This window comes from Pelobates fuscus, chromosome 2 (assembly GCF_036172605.1).
Source record: "Pelobates fuscus isolate aPelFus1 chromosome 2, aPelFus1.pri, whole genome shotgun sequence".
Lineage (NCBI taxonomy): Eukaryota > Metazoa > Chordata > Amphibia > Anura > Pelobatidae > Pelobates > Pelobates fuscus.
In genome coordinates, this window is record NC_086318.1 from 398,165,444 (window position 1) to 398,189,648 (window position 24,205).

Sequence of the window (24,205 nt, forward strand, 5' to 3'; positions counted from 1 at the left end):
AAAATTATAATTACTAAAGCAATCATGCTATTTTTTTCCCTGTATCAGAAATGTGTCAGTGACAATGTGTAATATAATACAGATACTATAATTAATGGTATAAAATAAACACATAATGTGTTAATTACAAAGGTGGATAGACTTTGTGAATATCTGAAACGCAATTGAAAATTACTGCTAAAATGCCAAATGCAGCTGCAGTATGGCCTACAAACAAATATATTAGATAAAGTATAAGAGCATAACAGCTAATTACCCAGATAAATAATTGAATCATGATAGTTAAAGATCATATGATTACAATAACAACTGCAATAACGTTTAAACTTTAGAAGAAAATGTGAACTGTTCTTATTAAATCAGAAACTACTTGATATCCGTATAAGTTGGCAGAGTGGTATAATTAATATAAGTGAAGTACTTCAACAGTTAAAACTTAACTGAAAGACAGACAGAAACTTTACTTCACCTATCATAAAGTTTATTTACAATGATAAACATATTCAGTCTGCCATAGCTAAGGCCAGCCAATGGAAATCAAAGAGTATTATGGATTAACCCGTCCAGGTGATATACATGATGATTTTGGAAATTGATCATTTAGGTCACCTATTGCAAACAGGTGAAAAGATGTCAAAGATATAAATTCAACATCCATACCACTCTATGTATATATATTAAAATACACGTAGAAATATTTTATCGGTTTTTCAAATACCAAGGAATTGTTATTTGGTTTGTGATGGTTAAAGGTAAATAAAACCACCTATACACAAAGGTAGAGATAAAATATACAATTAAAATAATTCACACCCACTTAGAAAAATATACAGAGTAAAAAGGATATACCACCTATTGCAGATATAGATATGGTGGTTACATCTGTAAAACAAATGAGACATACATAGTGTTTTCCATATAGGTAAAAACAAACAATTGTATCATATGAGGATTGAACTATAGTTATTAGTGGCTTAAAATACCAGAAACACCCAAATATTGAATTTTATTTTTATTTTTTTTAAACCAAGATCTGACCGCCATTATGGAAAGATTGGATGCTTAACAATGAGAATCTTAATTGTTTAAGTATATTTTTCAGTGGCTGTTGGGTGTGGCTTAAGATGATTTGGATATTTATTATTTCTAAAAGTGAGTTAAGAAAGCACTCAGATACAATATTGAAGGTATTTATATTTTATCTCTCAAACAAAATATACACAAGGTGTATAGTTGTGTAGGCGCTTCCAACTTAAAATAGACAATAAAAGTAAGTGTGACAGAAAGGTGTAATCCCTTAACACCTAAAGGTAAAGTGATACAATTAAAATAATTCACACCCACTTAGAAAAATATACAGAGTAAAAAGGATATACCACCTATTGCAGATATAGATATGGTGGTTACATCTGTAAAACAAATGAGACATACATAGTGTTTTCCATATAGGTAAAAACAAACAATTGTATCATATGAGGATTGAACTCACAAGGATGGAGCCTCTTAGGCTCTATGTACTTCGCTCTCGGGTGCCTATTCAGGCTTTCGATAATTTTCAGTTGAAGACCCAGACTCCACGAATTCAAGAGTAAATAAGGGTTTATTAATTGATAAAATATTATATTAAAATATTAATAATATAGGACAAAAATAGGCAGATATATGTATAAAATACAGCGTGGTATGGTACTGCAATAATGGCCAAAATTAAAAGCAGCAAAGCACCACAGCATATACACAAAATAACAATACCGCCAAATGAAAGTCCCAGTAAAAAGTCCAGTAAAGTGCAAACGCGTTTCAGCCCTAGATAGGGCCTTCCTCAGTGCTAAATTCCTGGAGAACCTTTAGGGCTTAAGTAGCCCCCTTGATAAGTCCAACTGCATCCAGCTGTGCTTCAGAAATCCCGCCAGCCATATCACTTCCGGTTTTGGAAAAAAAAAAAAATAATAATTTTTTTTTTTTTTTTTTTTTTTTTTTTATTTAAAAAACATGTGACTTCCGGTTGGATGCGGTCATGTGATGTATTTGTGTTCCACCATGCGTTCCACACTTGGGCATGGTGGAATTGACTACAGAAAATGTTCATATTGAAAGAGGGCATTTGCCCAAACAAATAATACAATAATATAGTAGAATAAATAAACAAATTGAGTAAGCTGTGAATAAATAAATCGGAATAGAAATATAAAATACAAAATATTTGTTAATATAGGTACATATAAAACATCATATATAAAATAGAAGAAATGTAACTCAGGGGGATGTGGAAGGGAGAGGAAACATCCTAGAAGAAAAGATATATTTTTATATTATATATCTTTTCTTCTAGGATGTTTCCTCTCCCTTCCACATCCCCCTGAGTTACATTTCTTCTATTTTATATATGATGTTTTATATGTACCTATATTAACAAATATTTTGTATTTTATATTTCTATTCCGATTTATTTATTCACAGCTTACTCAATTTGTTTATTTATTCTACTATATTATTGTATTATTTGTTTGGGCAAATGCCCTCTTTCAATATGAACATTTTCTGTAGTCAATTCCACCATGCCCAAGTGTGGAACGCATGGTGGAACACAAATACATCACATGACCGCATCCAACCGGAAGTCACATGTTTTTTAAATAAAAAAAAAAAAAAAAAAAAAAAAAAATTATTTTTTTTTTTTTTCCAAAACCGGAAGTGATATGGCTGGCGGGATTTCTGAAGCACAGCTGGATGCAGTTGGACTTATCAAGGGGGCTACTTAAGCCCTGAAGGTTCTCCAGGAATTTAGCACTGAGGAAGGCCCTATCTAGGGCTGAAACGCGTTTGCACTTTACTGGACTTTTTACTGGGACTTTCATTTGGCGGTATTGTTATTTTGTGTATATGCTGTGGTGCTTTGCTGCTTTTAATTTTGGCCATTATTGCAGTACCATACCACGCTGTATTTTATACATATATCTGCCTATTTTTGTCCTATATTATTAATATTTTAATATAATATTTTATCAATTAATAAACCCTTATTTACTCTTGAATTCGTGGAGTCTGGGTCTTCAACTGAAAATTATCGAAAGCCTGAATAGGCACCCGAGAGCGAAGTACATAGAGCCTAAGAGGCTCCATCCTTGTGAGTTCAATCCTCATATGATACAATTGTTTGTTTTTACCTATATGGAAAACACTATGTATGTCTCATTTGTTTTACAGATGTAACCACCATATCTATATCTGCAATAGGTGGTATATCCTTTTTACTCTGTATATTTTTCTAAGTGGGTGTGAATTATTTTAATTGTATCACTTTACCTTTAGGTGTTAAGGGATTACACCTTTCTGTCACACTTACTTTTATTGTCTATTTTAAGTTGGAAGCGCCTACACAACTATACACCTTGTGTATATTTTGTTTGCTATTTCATTATCCCTTAAAGTTGTTGGCTGCTCATATTTGTAAATTTACCTCTGATCCATTTATTCGAGATCTATTAATAATGGAATTATTTGAAGCCAGAGAGAACTGGCAGAATATGGTTGCTAGTAGATTTGACAATATACAAGGCCCCATTATTCAATCAGAAGAAAATCTAGATTTTGCTTGTAAAAAACTAGAAAAATTGCTAATTAAGGAGACTAAAACTAAATGGGATATCTTTACCCTAGAACGATATTTGGAGCAAAAAATTAGCCCAAGAGGTCTACGATTTTTTAAAACCCCCACGTTTGATAGGGAGGATGATGATTTTATGGAGATCTGGAACTCCGCTTTGGAGTCTTTTTCAGCTAGGATGATATCCATTATTGTACAGCAAAAAAAACGTAATTTGATGCAGCTGGATATCCAGATTAACCAAATTAAAGAACAACTTAAACCAGTAGTCAATTGTACAGAAATTGATAATACACTTAAAATGGTAAAGAATAATGTGGAAAAAGTGGAGGAAAATACACTAATCATTAAAAAGAGGAAGTTTCAAAGAGATCAGAATGATTATGCTCTAAACCAAGTAAGATCCTTTTCCCGGAAAAATCACTCCCACCATCAAAATTATCCTCACCATAATAAGACCAATCAATTTCCTAAACACCCGGATCATCGGTCCTTAGGTGTATCTGGAAGAAAAACCTACAATGATACACCATCTATACCTAGAAAATTTAGGGAACCCATTCCTCCCCATCAATATCAGACCAAGAAACCATATGCTCCTGCTTCTTCTCCAGGTTGGCAAAGAAGCAAAAATAGGAATGGTTCAAGAACTAACCCCACTCAACCATTACCCCGGTTCCCTCAGACTAATAGATATCGAATTTTATCAGAGGACTCAACAGGAGATACATCCCAAGGAAATCCTCTACCTTTCCCTTCATCTTCCGCTCCTTTTTTAGGGTCACATCCCCCTCAAAGAACCGAACGATTAATGAGAAAGAGAAATTGGGTTCAAGAAGAAGGGGAATTAGAAGTGGAAGACCCTTTAAAGGAGAGGAAGAGAGGAAAGACAAACACTTAGGTGTAATTAACTTATCCAACAAAACTTTTACTGAGGATCAACTCAGAGTATTAAGTAAGGGATTGAAATTTGCCCCTACGTGTTCTAATGATGCTTTTAACTCATTTATAGATTTACAGAAGTTTAATCGTAAGCTGTGTTTAAAGAAATTTTTTTTAAAACACCCTCAAAAAGATTTTAAAGATAACCAAGATGTGAATGATGATATGGTACATACTAAACTAAAGAATAAATCTAAATTTTTTCCTAAGTACCATTCCAGTGGTGCTATGGAGGTCTTCGAGAGATTAGTCATAGAGGACATTAAAAAAATCCCCAAAAATAAATATGGAAGACGTGAGAACAACCTTCGACCGATAGAGAAAAGAGCCCTTAGGGAACTAAGCAAAGATGACCAAATTATTATAAAACCTGCCGATAAGGGGGGGGCTGTGGTTATTCAAAATAGGGAAGACTACGTTAAAGAGATCTATAGACAACTGGGGGACTCGAACACTTATTTAAAGTTGCCGGGTAACCCTATGGAGTCTATCAAGGATAAATATTTTAAACTAATAGAGAAAGGACGTACACAAAAAATTCTAAATAAAGATGAATATGATTACTTGAATGTTAAAACTTCTAAAATCCCTGTTTTTTATACCCTCCCCAAAATCCATAAAGATAAGGTTAACCCACCAGGCAGACCGATAGTGGCTGGGGTTAATTCCCTATTGAGTCGACTGTCTGAATACATAGACAGATTGTTACAACCTATAGTCACTTCACGTCCTACCTATCTTAAGGACTCCTCCCATCTCATCAGAGAGTTACAACATATAACATGGGAGGAGGGTCACATATTAGTAACTTGCGATGTTAATAGTTTGTATACTATTATTAAACACGACCTAGGATGTGACTCAGTTAGACACTTTTTATCAGATAGTTTAGTTCCAGAAACCCAAAGAGATTTTATTATAGAGGGCATTTTACTCATTTTACAGAATAATTTCTTTTGGTTTGAGGGTTCTTATTTTTTACAACTGATTGGGATTGCGATGGGGACCAAGTTCGCACCGGGTTATGCAAATTTGTTTATGTCCTTCTGGGAGGAATCTTTCCTCTCAGGGGATGTACCTTGGAGTGCGAACTTGGTCCTCTATCGCAGGTACATAGATGATATTTTTTTCATTTGGAGGGGGGGAGAACAGCACCTTACTTCATTTTTTCAATTTTTAAATAACAATTCTAGAAATATCACTCTCACCAGTGAATATAGTACCTCCCATGTAAATTTTTTAGACCTGGTTATCTATATAGAGGATTCTTGTATTAAAACCAAAACGTTTTTTAAACTGGTTGACGTCAATAGTTACATTGACACAACCAGTTGCCATTATGCCCCTTGGATCAACAACATGCCAAAAGGACAATATATAAGAATGCTGAGGAACTGTACAGATCCCCATCAATTTGATAACCAAGCAAACACATTGACGTCATTTTTTAAAGAGAAACATTATGATCCTACAGTCCTGAAAGAACAGATTCAACAAGTGAAGAACATGGATAGAGTTGAGGTATTAAAACCTAAACCAAAGAAAGATACAATAAGTAGGGATAAAGAGTATGTACCTTTAATTTTGGATTATAATATCAACTCTAAACAAATTAAACACATAGTGAATAAACACTGGCATATTTTAAAAACGGATGGGGATCTTAAAGATATCATAGGTGAGAAACCGAAGTTTATTTTTAAAGGGGCTAAAAATATTAAAGATCACTTGGTTAAAAGCTTTATTAATTGCAAACAGGGAGACAAGAATGTTTTTAACCAAAGACCAGGTTTTTATCCATGTAAAATGTGCTTACCGTGCAAGAATACTACTTTTAAGAAAGATACACAGAGCACGTTTAAATCCAATGTTACAGGAACTAGTTTTAAAATACGTGATGTTGTCACATGCCACTCCACTAATGTGGTGTATCTCCTCTGGTGTCCCTGTGGGCTCCAGTATGTCGGCATGACCACTAGAAGCCTAAAAACTCGCATTATGGAGCACATGGGGAACATACGGAGGGGATACACTAAACATAGTGTGTCAGCACATTTTATTGAATTTCATAATGGTGACACTTCTCTCTTAAGTTTTATGGTTATTGGGAAGAAGCGGATGAATTGGAGAGGAGAGGATAATGTCCGAGAACTTAGTAAGTTAGAGGGTAAATGGATTTTCACTTTGGACACTATGTGCCCTAAAGGTCTCAACATAGATTTTGAGTTAGTACATTTTTTATAATATAATATTTTATATATATTTTTTAAATATTTTTTAAATATTATATTTACATTTTTATATTATATATCTTTTCTTCTAGGATGTTTCCTCTCCCTTCCACATCCCCCTGAGTTACATTTCTTCTATTTTATATATGATGTTTTATATGTACCTATATTAACAAATATTTTGTATTTTATATTTCTATTCCGATTTATTTATTCACAGCTTACTCAATTTGTTTATTTATTCTACTATATTATTGTATTATTTGTTTGGGCAAATGCCCTCTTTCAATATGAACATTTTCTGTAGTCAATTCCACCATGCCCAAGTGTGGAACGCATGGTGGAACACAAATACATCACATGACCGCATCCAACCGGAAGTCACATGTTTTTTAAATAAAAAAAAAAAAAAAAAAAATTATTTTTTTTTTTTTCCAAAACCGGAAGTGATATGGCTGGCGGGATTTCTGAAGCACAGCTGGATGCAGTTGGACTTATCAAGGGGGCTACTTAAGCCCTGAAGGTTCTCCAGGAATTTAGCACTGAGGAAGGCCCTATCTAGGGCTGAAACGCGTTTGCACTTTACTGGACTTTTTACTGGGACTTTCATTTGGCGGTATTGTTATTTTGTGTATATGCTGTGGTGCTTTGCTGCTTTTAATTTTGGCCATTATTGCAGTACCATACCACGCTGTATTTTATACATATATCTGCCTATTTTTGTCCTATATTATTAATATTTTAATATAATATTTTATCAATTAATAAACCCTTATTTACTCTTGAATTCGTGGAGTCTGGGTCTTCAACTGAAAATTATCGAAAGCCTGAATAGGCACCCGAGAGCGAAGTACATAGAGCCTAAGAGGCTCCATCCTTGTGAGTTCAATCCTCATATGATACAATTGTTTGTTTTTACCTATATGGAAAACACTATGTATGTCTCATTTGTTTTACAGATGTAACCACCATATCTATATCTGCAATAGGTGGTATATCCTTTTTACTCTGTATATTTTTCTAAGTGGGTGTGAATTATTTTAATTGTATCACTTTACCTTTAGGTGTTAAGGGATTACACCTTTCTGTCACACTTACTTTTATTGTCTATTTTAAGTTGGAAGCGCCTACACAACTATACACCTTGTGTATATTTTGTTTGAGAGATAAAATATAAATACCTTCAATATTGTATCTGAGTGCTTTCTTAACTCACTTTTAGAAATAATAAATATCCAAATCATCTTAAGCCACACCCAACAGCCACTGAAAAATATACTTAAACAATTAAGATTCTCATTGTTAAGCATCCAATCTTTCCATAATGGCGGTCAGATCTTGGTTTAAAAAAAATAAAAATAAAATTCAATATTTGGGTGTTTCTGGTATTTTAAGCCACTAATAACTATAGTTATTATATTATCTAACCATAATTTAGGGAATAAGTTGTCTTCTCCCTAACAGGACAAAGAAAGATAAATAATGTCATATTTCCAATTATCAACTATTCTAAATATATTGAGACATTTTGAATAAAAGAGTATTTTTATCATTTAAAGATAATGTAATTTTGCATACCATTGTGAACAAAGGCGGTAAATACTGTTTCAAAGTATCCTTATATCTCTAAATCATATACAATGGTTTATCTTTAAAACAAAACACTACAAAGATTAACTATGTTACTATTTCATCTATCATCATTATTATACAAAGTATAACAACAAATGTAAAGATTTTTCCACAGATTTTACCTGTTAACATTTTTAGCACAACAGCACCTGATGTCATTGAGATGTCTATCACTAAGATGTGACAAAGATTCCAATCCAGCAAAAAGAGGCGTTCTTGAGATCCCACTTCGATTGCTGTATCAACATAACATTTACTATAATGGGAACCATGTCACTTAAGACAATGTCTTGGATGTCTTGGAAGCGCTGTAAATTAATTTATTCCGTAAAATAATATTGGAGAGTATCCAATCTATACACATCATAAACGGTGTAAAAATGTTTCATGAAAAAAACAAAATAAAAAAACAAAAGACAAAGACAAATACCAACACCATCACCACAGTGATAACAGATAATGCTGATTCAAAATCTGCAACCAATTCTAGCCAAATATTTGGAAAGCTGGACTCTACAACCTATACTCTACAACAAATACCCGGGTATTCTACAAACACAACCTCCAGCAATATATCTAAGGAATGTAAACTTCTACAGGCCTTTACAAACTTTGAATTACAAATACAATTACTACTTTTAACTTTGGATTACAATTCGTATCTGGATCCATCCAAGAATATCTTACTCTAGAACTTGGTGTTCTTTTCAATTCTTTCCCAGTCAAAAGCTTTGCTCATTTTAATCAACCACCTTTACAGGCAAAGATCACACTACGGATATTTTACTGTTACAACAATGATCAAAGATGCTGGGAGCAAAAAAAAACCTAGACTGTTGGAGAACTTTGGTTCACTAATTTAAGGAAGAAATGGTCTACAATGCCCACAGTTTAATGGAGAGGGTGTTATGGGCAAATGCAAATATTACAAGTTTTAGAATGAAATGTTGTATTTCTTAAACTGTGTACTTTGTCTTTAAGAGATATTGCAAATTGACAAGGTGTTAGAAATGGTACATATTGTTTTTCATAGATGTTTCTTTAAGCAATAACCCCAGGTCATTACATGTTTGCGCCATTTTGCCCCAAACGAATTACAATAACAATAATGCATAAACAAGCTTCAAGGCTATACTACGACTCTTTCAGTACACAATATACTGTGGTAACCCCAAGTTAATGGAACTTCCCCAAATCCGGGAATCTCCCACGACTGTGCACTTACGTCTTAGTATAAACAACAGATAAGCTATTCAGACTTTGGGAAGCCATCTTGTCCCTTGAACTTGATGGAAGTTCCCCAGGTCCGGGAGTTTCCCATGACGTGTGCACTCGCTTCTAGTTATGGACTTTTTCATATGAACTATGGTGACTCTAAAATGACGACACCCAAGGTATAAATAAGTGTACTTTTAAATGTTAACACACAGAGGAGAGACTTGGAGACAGACGCTGCTCCATCTTAAAATGACTGAGAGGCTGACATGATGACATGTTCAGAAGGGTATGTTAACCTATTAATGATATCTGCAAGCATTTAATTTCATCTTATAAACTCTGCTATAATGGATTTGATATGTCTATATTTATATTTTTATATAATAAATATCTAAAAGACAAAATCTATGGCTTCCAAGACAATCCTTATTTTATATTGTATTCTCAATTATTTACACATGTTAAATAGAGGATCTCTTACTAACTATATAACATTATGGCTAAGATATCTGTATGGTTAGCCCTGCTAAGTTCTATGCTTTAAGACATTATAGAGGTAAATAAGGGAACCGCAAGCGGTTACAAAAGGTGGATCTTCATCTGTCATGCAGCTCCAACAATACTTTTACAGCTGGTGCTCTACCATTTCCCCATGCTTGCAGGGTTGTATTTAGCACTTAGCAGTATTTGTGTGTTTGATTGCATGGAGTATGTTTGTGTTAATGCAGGGGTGTCTTTGTATGTGGTGTTGGCGTTTGAATGCAAGCATGAATTTATGTGTAGTGTTGGTTTTTGAATGCAAGGGTGTGTTTATATATAATTTTGGTGTTTAACACAGAGATTTGTTTGTATTGTTGACATTTTAGTGTGCTTGTATGTAGTGTTGAAGTTTTGATGCAGGGGTGTATGTGTGTAGTGTTAGCATTTGAATGCTGGGATGTATGCACATATACACATACACTGCCACACAAACACTGCAATACACATACACACAAACAGATACCTATACACACTCTGAAACACATGTAGATATACATACACATATACACACACTGACACACAGATACATACTTATTAATATTATTATGTTATTATTTATATTGCCAACAAATTCTGCAGCGCTTTACAGTGAGTGGACGAACAAACATGTAGTTGTAACCAGACAAGTTGGACACAGGAACAAAGGGGTTGAGGGCCCTGCTCAATGAGCTTACACAGAGGATAAACGTAGGCAGAGCGTAAGGGCCTAGACGGGACATACTTGTGTTTTAGGGAGGAAAGATAGGTGGGAGCAGCATTATGCAGAGATTGGAAATAGGTACAGACACAGAGATACACACACAGACACACAGATACACAACCTGACACATATGCATATACAAAGATACAAACACTGACACACATGCATATACTCTGACACACAGATACACACACTGACACACATGCAGATACACACACTGACTACATACAGATACACAAACTTACAACATACAGACACACAGATACGCATACAGATACTCAGATACCGCATCATAACCAGCTGGAAAAAGGTATGCTCCTTTTCAAGCCAGTTTTATAAATGTGGAGTCAATGATTAGTTCCTTTAATATATAATGGGCACTGTAATAGTGATGTTAGTATCAAAACAACCAGTGCAGTTAGGTGCATTTTACATATGCCATACAAACATTTTTTTAAATAAAATCATATCACAGACTGTGGACACTGCAAATGTAAGCTCTAAACTGAGAGATATAAATCTATAATATACCTGTTTTACCAACAAAGAATCGAGACCTTTTTTTAAAGCTATCTATTAAATCTGATACATACCATCTCTCTGGAAAGAAGATTCCACATCCACATATTTTTGAAGCAGATGATTTGTGGTTCACTGCCTGATATTTGCTGCCAGTGAAGTCATCAAATGCAAAAAGACTTCTACAAAATCACTAATATATAAAAATTATATTTTTATATCTGCCCGAAGAATGTTTGTCTAGGTGTACTGAGATTGTGAACACAGCCAAAACTAACTTGATAAAAAAAATACAGTGTTACGAGATGTCTGTGGTTTGAAGGGAGACTATGGCAACTATACAATATATGGCAACACTCCCACATAATAGTATCTGCATGTTCTTGCCAATTGGAAGCTCTTTGTATGTGTCAGGTCAATTTTCTATAGCTTCACTAGCAGCTGTGCTGGCCACGTGTAACTGCAAGTACTCAGCTGACTATTTAGTCTATCTTATTGTGAAACATAAATGTTCATATGGTAGAACAGTGCCCCAAAAAGAAACAATTACTGGTGATTAGAAAGGCTCCATACATTTTGAAGTGCTTTCAAAGAAAAACAGTTAAACGCAGTAGTGCAAACTAGCTCTGCCGAGGACAATTAAGGCATATTTTCTTGAAACCTTCCTTAAACTCTATCATTATATCACCTGTGTTCTATGACATACTCTACCATTAAATGCAATTATGCACTTGGTATTTTAAAAGATAGGCTGGCAGGTAATGGTTGCCCAAGAAAACCATTTGTGATAATTACACAGAGTCATATGTTATTCGGAACTGCCAATAAGTGTGTATAACTGGCTTTTAAAGAATTGACTAGATGCTACTTTGACATTATTCTTAATATATGTTCATTGTTTTGCTTTTGCAAATGTTTCAGAGGTTTAGGTCTCTAACCTATAGAATGGGTGTTCTGACCTCAGTCTGAGTCATAATTAAATAAATTGGAAAGTAATTAGATAGCATTTTGGTGTGGCCAGGAAATAGCCCAATTATGTTTTATGTAACAAGTTCAAAATAGTGTTGTTAAAGGCTAGTCCCAGTTTACAATTTGGACTTTATGGACCTATACTGTAGTCAGAGCTGCTGTTGAAGGATAGTGTTTGAAGGATTCAGAGGCAATGTGGCAGAGGCTTAGGTCTTGCTTTTTTGGTGTTCTCACCTTTACTGCCCACTCTCTTCTTTTCTTTTTTTCTCCTAATCTACACATTTCCTAGCGAATCTGCTAGCACAATGTTTAGATAGAATGTTATGCTCTTTAAATAAAAAAAAACATCACATTGTTTTTTTTTTTACTTTCACTTTTTCTCTTACATTATATTTGAACCACCATCACCACTACAGCACATTTTACTACGGAGCTATATGTCTATAGGTAACATACCCTGTCTTTTCAATGAACTATTTTGGAAAGGTTTGATAAAGAACAGTGCTCTATCTGGCACACATAGCCTACTCCTTCCATGTGAATTCGTCCAACCTGGATGGCAAAGAAAAGTTGAGGGCTATGGGGGTGAGTTGACCCATCGCACTCAGCCTATCAGTTTGGACAAAATCTCACTTGAAAATAGGGAAGTGTACTTTGCACAATATGGAAGTGTAATTTACACATTATAAATGTGAATGAAGAGGAGGCAACACATGTGGACTATGAAAAACTAATTCCGTGCTATACCATTTACATAAAAAAAAAAAAAGTAATAGCAAGCAAATATATTTTACACAATTACCACCACTACACCAGTACATTACTGGTTATTATGCTCATAGCACCATTTTAATACATTTCATTACACATTAAGAAATGCATCACAAAATATATCAAGCCTTTCTTTTACAAGCTTAAAGGCAAGATCCTCTCAGGACCTATGATATCAAACTAACATCTCGTTTAGACCTTCGATGTTCAAAGCTCTTCATGTTTGGCATCATCACGCAGACGTTGAACACATGCAGTGCTTCTTATAGAGAAACAATGGACTTAATGCTACATATGCACTGCAGGTCTGATATGCTTCTCTATGTCAGAAACGTATGAGAAACATATTATGGACCAGAAATCATCAATCACGGTATGCAGATTGGTTGCTGCAAGGACGCTATCTTGGCCTTGGTTTACAAGCAAGCTTAATAATAAACTGTTTTTTTAATAGTCCAGGGCCCCTGAATCTAGACATATTAAGGAAGACTAACAATAAAAATAAATATGCTTATTTTTAAAGTCAGAATGTTTCTCTATGAACAGCAGAATCGGTTGGTGCAATACCTTATAACAACAACAATATCAACATTAAAACTGTTAATTTTTTTAAGACAGTATTTGTTTCTTAGTGAAGCAAATATTTAAGTGTCTCACGGGAGCTTGTTTCTGGAAGAATTAATGGTAAAATCCTAAATGTCTAAATTATTGATTTAAGGGAAATGTAATAGGGCAGCTCAGTACTTTAATGAATAAATGAATGACTAGCCAGTTAATTTGCACTTGTTGTTCGGTATTTAAAGGGAGTGTAAAGTGTCAATACATGCAGTACAATACTCTACACAGGAATGTTTTGCTAACCACACAATTCTAAAGTGGCGTCCCATTATATCTTATTATTATATCTATTTTTCATATGCATATATGCAATATCCTTTGCATGTGTACTGTTACATTATATTTAAATGTAGGCAGAGAATTGAGTACGCACATAGCAATATACTGATAAAACGTGCAAATGATGCAAATAAATATTATTTAGGAGTTTATTCACTAAACGGTGAAATATGATGCTTTGATACCTGGTTTGCATAATTTTCGCAAAGGAAGAAGAATTTCACTTTTTAGTTCATGACAAAATAAAACAAATACAGGTGTATGCACTAAAATGAAAATTCAACGTTAAGTTCAAATTTAAGGCCAGAGCAGCATAGCTAACTTAGAGAATTTTTTTTCAGTTCATCTGTTTTGACATTAAATTTGAAATACACTTTAAATACCAACTGTAGTGCATAACCATGATAGTGTGCGTAAATATGGCTTTGTTCATCTAAATAACTTGACTGTAAAAATGTACTAGAATTCTTAAAGAAAAACTAAAAACATCCAGACCACTTCATCTCAATAAAATGGTCTGGGTGCAGTGGCCTTTTAGTTTTAACCCTGCAATGTAAGACATTTTGTAAAAACTTCAATGGTTCCACTTGAGGTTAACACACCTCTTGTGGCTGTCTTCCTGACAGCCACTAGAGGTATTTATCTGTGAAAACCTAGTCCGATTTGGTTCTCAATCAAATGCTGCTCCTATAGCCAAATGTTATTGGTGCAGCACTGCAATTGGCCCCACATGCACACTAGCCGCCCAGTGCTTCCCTATGTGAAAGCATTTTGTTGGCTTGAGATCATCAGTCTTGATGATCTCAGTCAGAGCGATGGAGTGGTTGCTGCAAAAACAGCATGACAAGGGAAGAAATGATAGTAAAACTCACCTTTTAAATTCTCATGAGGGGGAAGACAAAACCTAAATAGGCAGGGGAATGCTATAGCATTAGGAATACATGCTTGTATTCCTAATGATATAGTGTCCCTTTAAAGAAATATGCCAGACATCTTGACAACACACACATATAGTGCATCAAAAAGATCCTATTTAGGGGGCGGAGCCAATGCTTGAACCTGAACAGACGCCATTCCTGTAAGCTCCTCACGGGCCTTAACAAAATCCCCCTATATCATCACCCCGAAACGCCAGTACGCCCAGCGACAAAATAAGCAGAGGCAAAAATTCGGGGCCTATCAGTCACCTACGCCACGAGGCCTGGAGACGTTCCTCGATCACATCCTCGAGGTACACAGCCCAAGCAAGTCAGAACAGCCAGAACCAAAAGCGCTATCGGGGTCCTCGAACATGAAACGCCGGACACAAAAACCCGACAGAGACATAGGGGCCATGCTCCAGAGGCCCACACCAACCAAAACAACACAAATGGAGACCTCACACGCAGCACGGGCACCAACAATAGAGCCACTAAACGGGGACCGAGAGCCAGCAAACAAAACCGACACTACACCCACCTTAAGCCTGCAACACGTTGACAGCTCGGCCCCGACCAGCAAAGGGGATCTCAAAATCCTCCTTGCAGACCTACGCAAAATGATGGCAGCTGACCTGAACGGCATTTTTTTCACGACCTATCCAGGGCAACACTACAATGGCGCAGAACCCTGGCCCCGGTCACTACCCACCCCCAATCCTCAGGGGTGACGTATCGATGGGGAAACCAGGGCACCCTACTAGCGAACCGCACCGGAGCTACATACGTACTCCGGTCACACACGGAAACACCAGCGTTCCTGGCGGCACTGGGCCCCTCCACACCCGATACCACCACAGCGGCACAAGCACCTGCAGAGACGCTAAACCCGAATACCAACATCATATTTGTGCCAAGGGCTGCAACAAGCAATGCCCCAGGGACTTGAACACTCATAATAGATATAACAAGGCCCAGAGAATCCAGACAGCGAAGACTACAATGCAAGGCATGTTTTTATTGTTCACATAATGTTAGACACCAATGTTTTACTTTTTGTTTTTAAACTGCAACTAGCCAGACACTGCATGCTACCTACATCCAACACCTCATGAACGCCCACTACAGGCTCCCATGAATAGCGCAGGGGACATAGCACACACCAACCAGACCAGACACGACGGAGCGTGCCCGCACGGATGTCACACGAACACAACCCCCCCCCCCCCATGAGCCTTAGGCATTCCCTTTCTGACTACTCGCCAATTAATTAAAAGCCAGCCCACCCACGTAATTACACTCACATCACCAACCACTCTAAACAGGCCAGCCAGAGGCACACGAGCAACACGAACCACCACGACATACTAACACAGCACAGACGCGACACACCCACCGACACCTACAGAAACAAGCAACGCAAAACACTCATACAGACCCAGCTTACCAGGCCATGTTATTAACATGTAAACTTCACTATACTCATGAAAAATATACCTTTCAATATATGCTTGAAATTAAAAAAAAAAAGTGTCTGCATCGCTTAGGAGTATTAATTGTTATATACTGTTGTATGAACATGTTACTGCCTGACTTTACTCCTTACCTGATACTCTGTACATTGTAAATTCTTTGCCACAATAAAAGAAAGAATTAAAAAAAAAAAAGATCATATTTAAGCATCCTTGATCGTTTTCCAACAGGTGGTAAAGTACTGATTAAGTGTTGGTTACCAACAAGCTCAATGCCACCAGAAAGGCTTTCATTAGCGTCATATTTCTTGAGACAGTATTGAGCCTGCCCAAGTGAATGTCTATAAAATTCAACGTTTGTACTTCTCAAAGGAATATGAGAACACTGATTGGCTAAAACAGTCAGGCCACTTTCCAGTTCCTGCACTGTAGTCTTTGATTGGCTGCTTTTTGACAGATAACTGTTTTTATGCAACAAAAAAAGAACAATATTTGACTGCCAATCGGCATCAATAATGCATTCAGATTCTGCTGAATCAAGCTTAAAGGGACACTCCAAGAACTGTAACCACTAGAGTTTGGAGTGTATATTTAAGTTGGTAAGTATATTTTCAATTTGATTGTCAGTTCACATGATTGTCAGATCCTTGTGAATAGGCATAAATTTGAAGCACTAGACTGTGAACATATACAGGGTAATAAAGTAAGAATTGTTGGGAATTCAAAGTGAATTTCAAATTAGTAGCTGGACTGGAAGCCCAGGTGACTGGAAGAATTTTTTCAGTTTAGCTATTTTACATTAGAAATTCACTTTGCATCCCCAATAATCCTCACTTTAGTAGATTAGTGGCTTTAATCCTATGCATATTAGTAAACACAATAAAAAATACAAAAATCATATTTTTATTCCACTTAAAATTGTATTTACAATATTCAAAGTTCTGTTTACAAAACACAGATTTACAATAACTCGAGAACCAACTTGTCAATTACACAAAATAGAAAAGTTTGGAGAAAAAAAAAATCTAAAATTCTGCACCAAGTGAATTTTTTCCCTAATTTTATAATTTGTTTCCTTACTACACGGTTATTTACTAAAGTGGGAATTCAAACTGAATTTCAAAATAATGCCAGAGTAGGCGATCTGAAAGCATAGCTGGTTTAGACAATGTATCCATGACAATAGACAATGTATTTTGACTTTAAATTTGAAAAGCACTTTGGATTCTCACTTTATGCCAGTTCAGACCACAATTAGCTGATTAATGAAGAGACTAGGAATTAACCCCTTAAGGACACATGACGTGCCTGACACGTCATGATTCCCTTTTATTCCAGAAGTTTGGTCCTTAAGGGGTTAAATATAAAATATTCTTAGTCTTGGAGATGTTTTGTAAAATATATTGCCACTGCTATTCTAAGTGCTTTTACCAAGGACATAGGAATGATTCCTTCCACGATCAATGGCATTTGCTAACACTGCTACCGTTAAAATATTTCTTTTACATCCTTGGAAACAGTACAGGTATACAATAGCATCTACTAATTATTTCATATCTATAGCTTTTCATATCAGTTTTTTTGTTAGAAGTTAATTCACAACTTAAAATGTTCTCTCTGTGCCTGAAAAATGTTTAAAAAAAATATTATCAACATGAATGTTGAAAGGAAACTGAAGGTGAGTATGGGTAAAATTCATATCAAGTCTATTTGATGGGCATCACACCACAGAAATTGCTGGGATTTAATGTATACTGATATCCTCCTCAGCCTGTCAGACACCATTTGAAATTATTCATACTAATTACACAGAATTATGGGACGTGTGAGAATCTCCCAGAGAATGTTAGATAAATAAGGCTTACTCTTGGGCTGATAAACAGACAAACTCCAGGTGATGTTGTAAAAATCTCATCATCCAAAGTCAACCAGACATTATTTAAATGGAGTTCCACTATAGTAAGCAGCAGTAAACAAGAGGTAAGTTGTATTTTGTAACAAGAAGCTTTTGATCGTCGTCATGCTTTCAATACACCAGTATAACACAATGAACCTTACCTCATTTATAAAGGGTGCACAGAACCTCCTGTTATTTTTATAGCAGTGTCATCAATGTCTGCTCACAGATGAGTATAATTGCCAAGTACAAATAACTAAACAACTTAGTTTGTGCTGTAAAACAAAACAACAGCTAACACCGTCTTATATTCATGAATGTTCTGATGTCCTTCTCCAATCCGTCGAACAGTTCCTGGTTGACTGACACCATATGGCTACTTGCCTATATGTCAATGAAGTTTTAATTATTCATTTATTAGCTGTAATGCTATCTGTCTGATGTAGAAGCAGGGAAATCACGTGAGAGTCCGCAAAAAAAACTGTTTATTAATTGCCCATCTGGTCTTTATAAACAGTTTGCCTTGTCTCTTTTCTATATTTTATGATTGTTATTAAACGTGTGTTGTAAGCTGCTCGAGAAAGTGCAAATATAATACGTAAAAGATTGTGATTACAGGTGCTTTACAGTGACCATATCAGTACCTGGAAATGCTGTAATTGTGTAAATGGGGGTTGTTATTAACCACTTCACAAACATATTCATATTTGTAGGGGAGGATAACAAATTGAGGTAGTATAAGCAGCATAAACATTGCAAGTCCTTTTAGTGGGTGTGGTTAGTAGGCCTTTAAAGTCAACCCCAGATTCAGGGTTAATACATTTTTCGAGCAGTTTGACTTAAACCTGTGACCCCAAAGGCACCTGCACCCAGGCTCACACTGTAAGGACAGGCAGCAGATATCAGAAAAACTACATTAAGTATTAAGCCGTTGTTGTTCTGGTACAAAGGATGAAAGCAGAGCCTTGATGAGCTCTTCAGTCTAAAAGGGATATGAAATAGGGGGACAAACATATCACAGTGGATATAAGGAACATCCCTGTCTTTTACTGTTGGTAATTTGTAATTGTTTTAATAGAAAGCTCATGTGTAAACCTCTTGCAGATGGAGTAGAGTATAACTCTGTGAAATATTCGACGAAATACTTTGAAAAAGTGAATTTTTTCAAGGACTACTTTACGAAACCCCAGTGAAGATGATCCAATGCCTTCTCTGAATCCAAGAACTGAAGAAGCCAATTATTCCCAGCTTAACCAGCAGCTTGTACTTAATAATACTGTGGGTTTTGTCAACAGGTTTAATGAAATACTGAATTATAGTGGAATGTTATAAGAAAATATTACTACAATTAAATTTGCACCTTCACAGTCTCTTCTACCCTGAGACTACTTATGTGATAGAACTAGGAAGAATGGCAAGGTGAGTGTGCATTTCATTATATATTAACACTAGAAGCATTCCTTGTATATCTTATATAATATGTAGTCTTTACCTGGATCCCAAAATCGAAACATCCTTTTCTCCTATCTCTAGCGCTTACTAAACTAAAAAGCAAAAAAGAATAGCTGGGTTGAGCATTGAGTAAGTTACATGTTATATTATATACTCTATGTAAATTGCAGACTTTTATGACATAGCGGCAGTTAGTGCTTTAACCCCTTAAGGACACATGACATGTGTGACATGTCAAGATTCCCTTTTATTCCAGAAGTTTGGTCCTTAAGGGGTTAAAGAGAGATAATGTAAAACAGTCCATAGTCCTATTTATTAATAAAGACTCAGTGACCTAACATCTTCAGTGAGTGAATTTAATTCCAACATCAAAGTGGTAAATTTTTTTGAATGTTGGAGCCATGTCCACTTTATTGGATGTCTCGAGCAGGTCTACAAAGTAAAATTTACTATATATCTATAGACACAAATTAAATATATCGATCAGCATAATTCAGTACATTAAACATCTCTCTCGCACCATATCAAATGTTTTATTTTACTGGCAAAGTGACTATGCCAATTTCTCTGTAAACTGACTTATTTGCCAAGTTATAGGGAGCAGATGGCTTGCATTACACTGACTAATTTTAGCATGGCTTGTTTACAATAACTTGCTATTTCTGCTTCTAAAAATCTGTTTCTATGAGTCAGTAGTGGTTTCTAAGTACAAGGGTGGATGGGATGTTATGACAGCATATGTTTTGGTGAAATATTGTGTGAGATAAATTATGTGTTCTGGCTATTTAGAAACACTGATTTAAACAAAGAAGAGGTAATTTTCCTGAAAGCATAGATTAGTGGGGGCATATAAAAACAGTGTTGGTCACCAGACATTTAACCCCTTAAGGACACATGACATGTGTGACATGTCATAATTCCCTTTTATTCCAGAACTTTGGTCCTTAAGGGGTTAAAACAAAATGGAGAAAAAATATACAATTGTTGTAAAGAAAACAGTGGGGCAAAGATCCCAAATATTCTATTGGTTCTTGAACCAATAGAATCAACAAGAACATCTTAGTAGTGACTGTTTCACTTATATCTTTCAGTACTTTTATGCTTGCAACACTTTCACATATATCTCCCAGTGAGACCATAACACATAATTCAAAAGTGTGTGAGCCCTTAACTTGTCTCTAATACACAGGTTGAAAGAAGGAAGATTACATTGATGTACTTTACAGGATATTTGTAGTACTAGCTTAGTGTACTGATAATGTGTATTCTTCCAAAGAACTCAAAGGACATTTAGTTGCAGTCAATGTTACACATGCATGGAAAGTTGAAGATGTAAGGAGAGAGTACAATATCATCAGGGCTGATTTTGTATGTTAGTTGCATGTAGGCACATAGTTCTTAGGGGCCCCTAATCCCATCACCCCCACTGCTATTAGTAGTGTTCATGGAGCAAGCAATCTATACAGATTGCTTGCTCCATAAATAGCTGCTCATGAGAGATACCTTCCCTTTTGTAGCAGGGCTAGTTGCACCCCAGGCACACGTGACTTTCAGGATGCCTAATGTAAATCCTGTGCATAAATTACATGTCATCAGCATGTACTGCGCACTGGCGACAGACGTTATCAGTTCTACCATCCCTCTCTCCTGCAATCCTTTCCAGCCCACCCCACCTCCCTACATTGTCCACATTTGTCCTTTTTTTTTTGCTTGCAGAGAGGGAAGAAGCGGTGTACGGTGCTAGATGCCAGGTAAATTTATTCTTATTTTACAGGTTTTTTTCCTCTAAAAAAGGGGGGTGGACCAAGTTACTAGTGCACAATAAGGCAATATAAATGAAAATACAGCAATAGTTAAAAATGTTTAAATAACCCTATGAAAATGCTTCTATATCTCCTATTCATTTGCTATGTTTGCCATGGTTTTCTCATCTCATGAAAAAGGTTAACACAAGTTATAGATGATTTTCAATATTTATTTTTTTAATAAACAGAAGTGAATGTTCCCCTTTAAGATTAAAATATATTGATCAATGCATTTGGTAGCAAATTAGACAACTCCATGTATAGATCTAAGGTAGTTCATGACTATTAGAATCCAATAACCCAAATTCCATAGAAGATGGCAGAATAAGTCTGTTTTTTAATACTATTTGCTTTGAACTGAAATGCCTTATACGTTCACTTCAAGGCAAATTATATTTTCTAGATGGTCAGTCAAGAGTGCAAGGCCACAGATGTACGTTATGCTTTGTAGCTACATGCTACACATCATATGTTACCTTAATAAATGTATGCTTCATTACACAAAGCAGAATGTGATGCTCAGTTTTTATCAAAGACCTGTAACCACTTGCAAAATGGCAATGAGAACAGTCCACTTGACTAAGCACAATATAAAGAACACCAAAGCGGCAGGGTACTTGTATACACATTTTCTAAGCACACAATACCTAATTAAAAACAAAGCGATGACAAATGCCAGGAGTAGGTATATACAGATTTCCATTTCATTGGTTTACAATCCACTTTGTAAAATAAAAAGGCTAATATGTGAAATACAAAATAGCTTTTACGGAGGTGTTTTACTACTTCTACAAATCATTAACTATGTGTAGGATCATCTTAAAGCAGCACTGTCATGTCATACTTACCTTTTCCCAATCGCTTCCTCTTTCCTACTCTGTCTTACCTTTTTTAATTTTTAATATATTTCTAATTAAAAAACAGAAGACAATGTTGGTTTTACTAGGGCTGACTTTCTTAGACACCGGTTGGAGCTACCACCATCTAGAAGTGTTAATCCTCCCAGCTGTCACCAGTGATGAGGTAATTGGCTATGTCTTTGGAGGATGCCGCAGTCTTGCAGGATCCTCCATAGACCTCAATGCTGTACTCTCGTGCATGAGCTGAAACGCCAGGAGCTGAAGAGGACCAGCTGGATGGAGGTGGTGGCACACCATGTCAGGTAAGTAGAACGCACCTGCAACTACAATGAATAGATGACATGCAGACTCCAAAAACACAGTAAAAAAAATAACCTAGGGCCTACCAGTGACTGGACCGAGGAGAGACGGACGCTCTCCTACGGCGTCCACTGGCGGTAAAAAAACAACTACGGCTGTCCCCCCCAGCCCCCCTATGGATCGGTGGGGGTTATCCCGGTCCTCCCAAGCAAGCGTGACACAAGCGGGCGACCAGAGCCTGCCACAGGTTACCAGCAACCACAAGACCCATGGGAGCCCAAAATGGCGAATGACGAATGCAGCTCACTCACCACAAAGTAGTCCCTGGAAGGGACGCTCCAACGCCTAGACGAGTTGTTTGCCTGATTCTGGGCCAAGATGGAAGAGCGGATGACAAACACACAGCGAATGCCTCAAAGAGGTGCCCGGCGGGGAGCTGACCGGGGAATGGTTGGCCCACCAGTGGGAGCGGAACACACTAGACACGCAGCCAAACCTAAACCCACCTCGCACAGACTGAAGGCCTCGAGGGTATCCACCTTGCAGCGTTCCCCACGATAACGGAGAATAATCCGCCATAGGCGGCGACCAAGCACCAAGACCCTCCACCGCCCACGTGACAAACAGGACTTAGACTCCTCAAGCCCCCGGGCTCACGGCTCAGGGACACTGGTCCTCAAACCGGCCCGAGGCTGAAAAAGTGAAGAATGCTGCCCCCAACGCTCCGCAACCCTGGGGACGTCATCAGCACTTGGTGAGCACATACCCCTGCTGCACATCCCTGCATCCAACCTGATCACCACGGGCATAGACTGAGAGGACTGTTTTCACCCGGTCCGAGACTGTATCCAGGCTTACCACTAATATTTTGCTTTTTAGTATAATAACGTGTTTTCAATGTTACTTTTACTATGAAAGCATGAGTATTCTGTTGTTAAAATGCTATCCATAAATTGTGCAGACAATCAGACATATAATGCACAATACTAGTTGACAATCTCTGCTATCACATATTCCTATATTTGTTATATTGGGAAGCAAGTCTCACAACCCCGACCGGGTGACCTGCACCCAGAATCATAGCCAAGCTATGTGCACAGACACCCCACTCAACTGACAAGCTACAAACCCTTAAAGGCTCAGAGTTGCACCAGAATTCACTAGCCCACCATAAGCACACACAGTGCATACACCGGACCCCACGTTCGACAAACTATATGTACCGACCTACATGCACTAACCTACCTAAGACTTTACCAAGGTCATAGCCTGCTATTTTCCCATACTCGATCACTCAGTGTCAAACTACATGGCAAGGAGTTGTTAAACCTCACGCATTCATAGTCACTGACACATCTTGTTTCAACATGTACGTTACTTTTATTTATTTATTTTTTTAAATGTGCACAGTATTGCTTATGCCATGTTGCCAATTGTTAATGTAGGGTCTCACATCGCTGTTGTGGCATAACGTTA

General features: G+C 36.6%; 1 protein-coding gene across 2 annotated transcripts in view; it reads right to left on the reverse strand.

The window, feature by feature from the left end:
- SYT14 (synaptotagmin 14) overlaps positions 1-24,205 on the reverse strand; it is a 185,102-nt gene that overhangs the window by 120,585 nt on the left and 40,312 nt on the right. Inside the window, exon 1 of one of the 2 annotated variants that reach the window (XM_063443889.1) lies at positions 19,805-19,858. The exons of the other annotated variant lie outside the window; for it this stretch is intronic. Within the exon in view, the coding sequence (XP_063299959.1) occupies positions 19,805-19,826 (22 nt within the window). The 5' untranslated portion in view covers positions 19,827-19,858. Of the gene's footprint in view, positions 1-19,804; positions 19,859-24,205 lie in introns of those variants that run through there. 2 annotated transcript variants of the gene reach the window in all.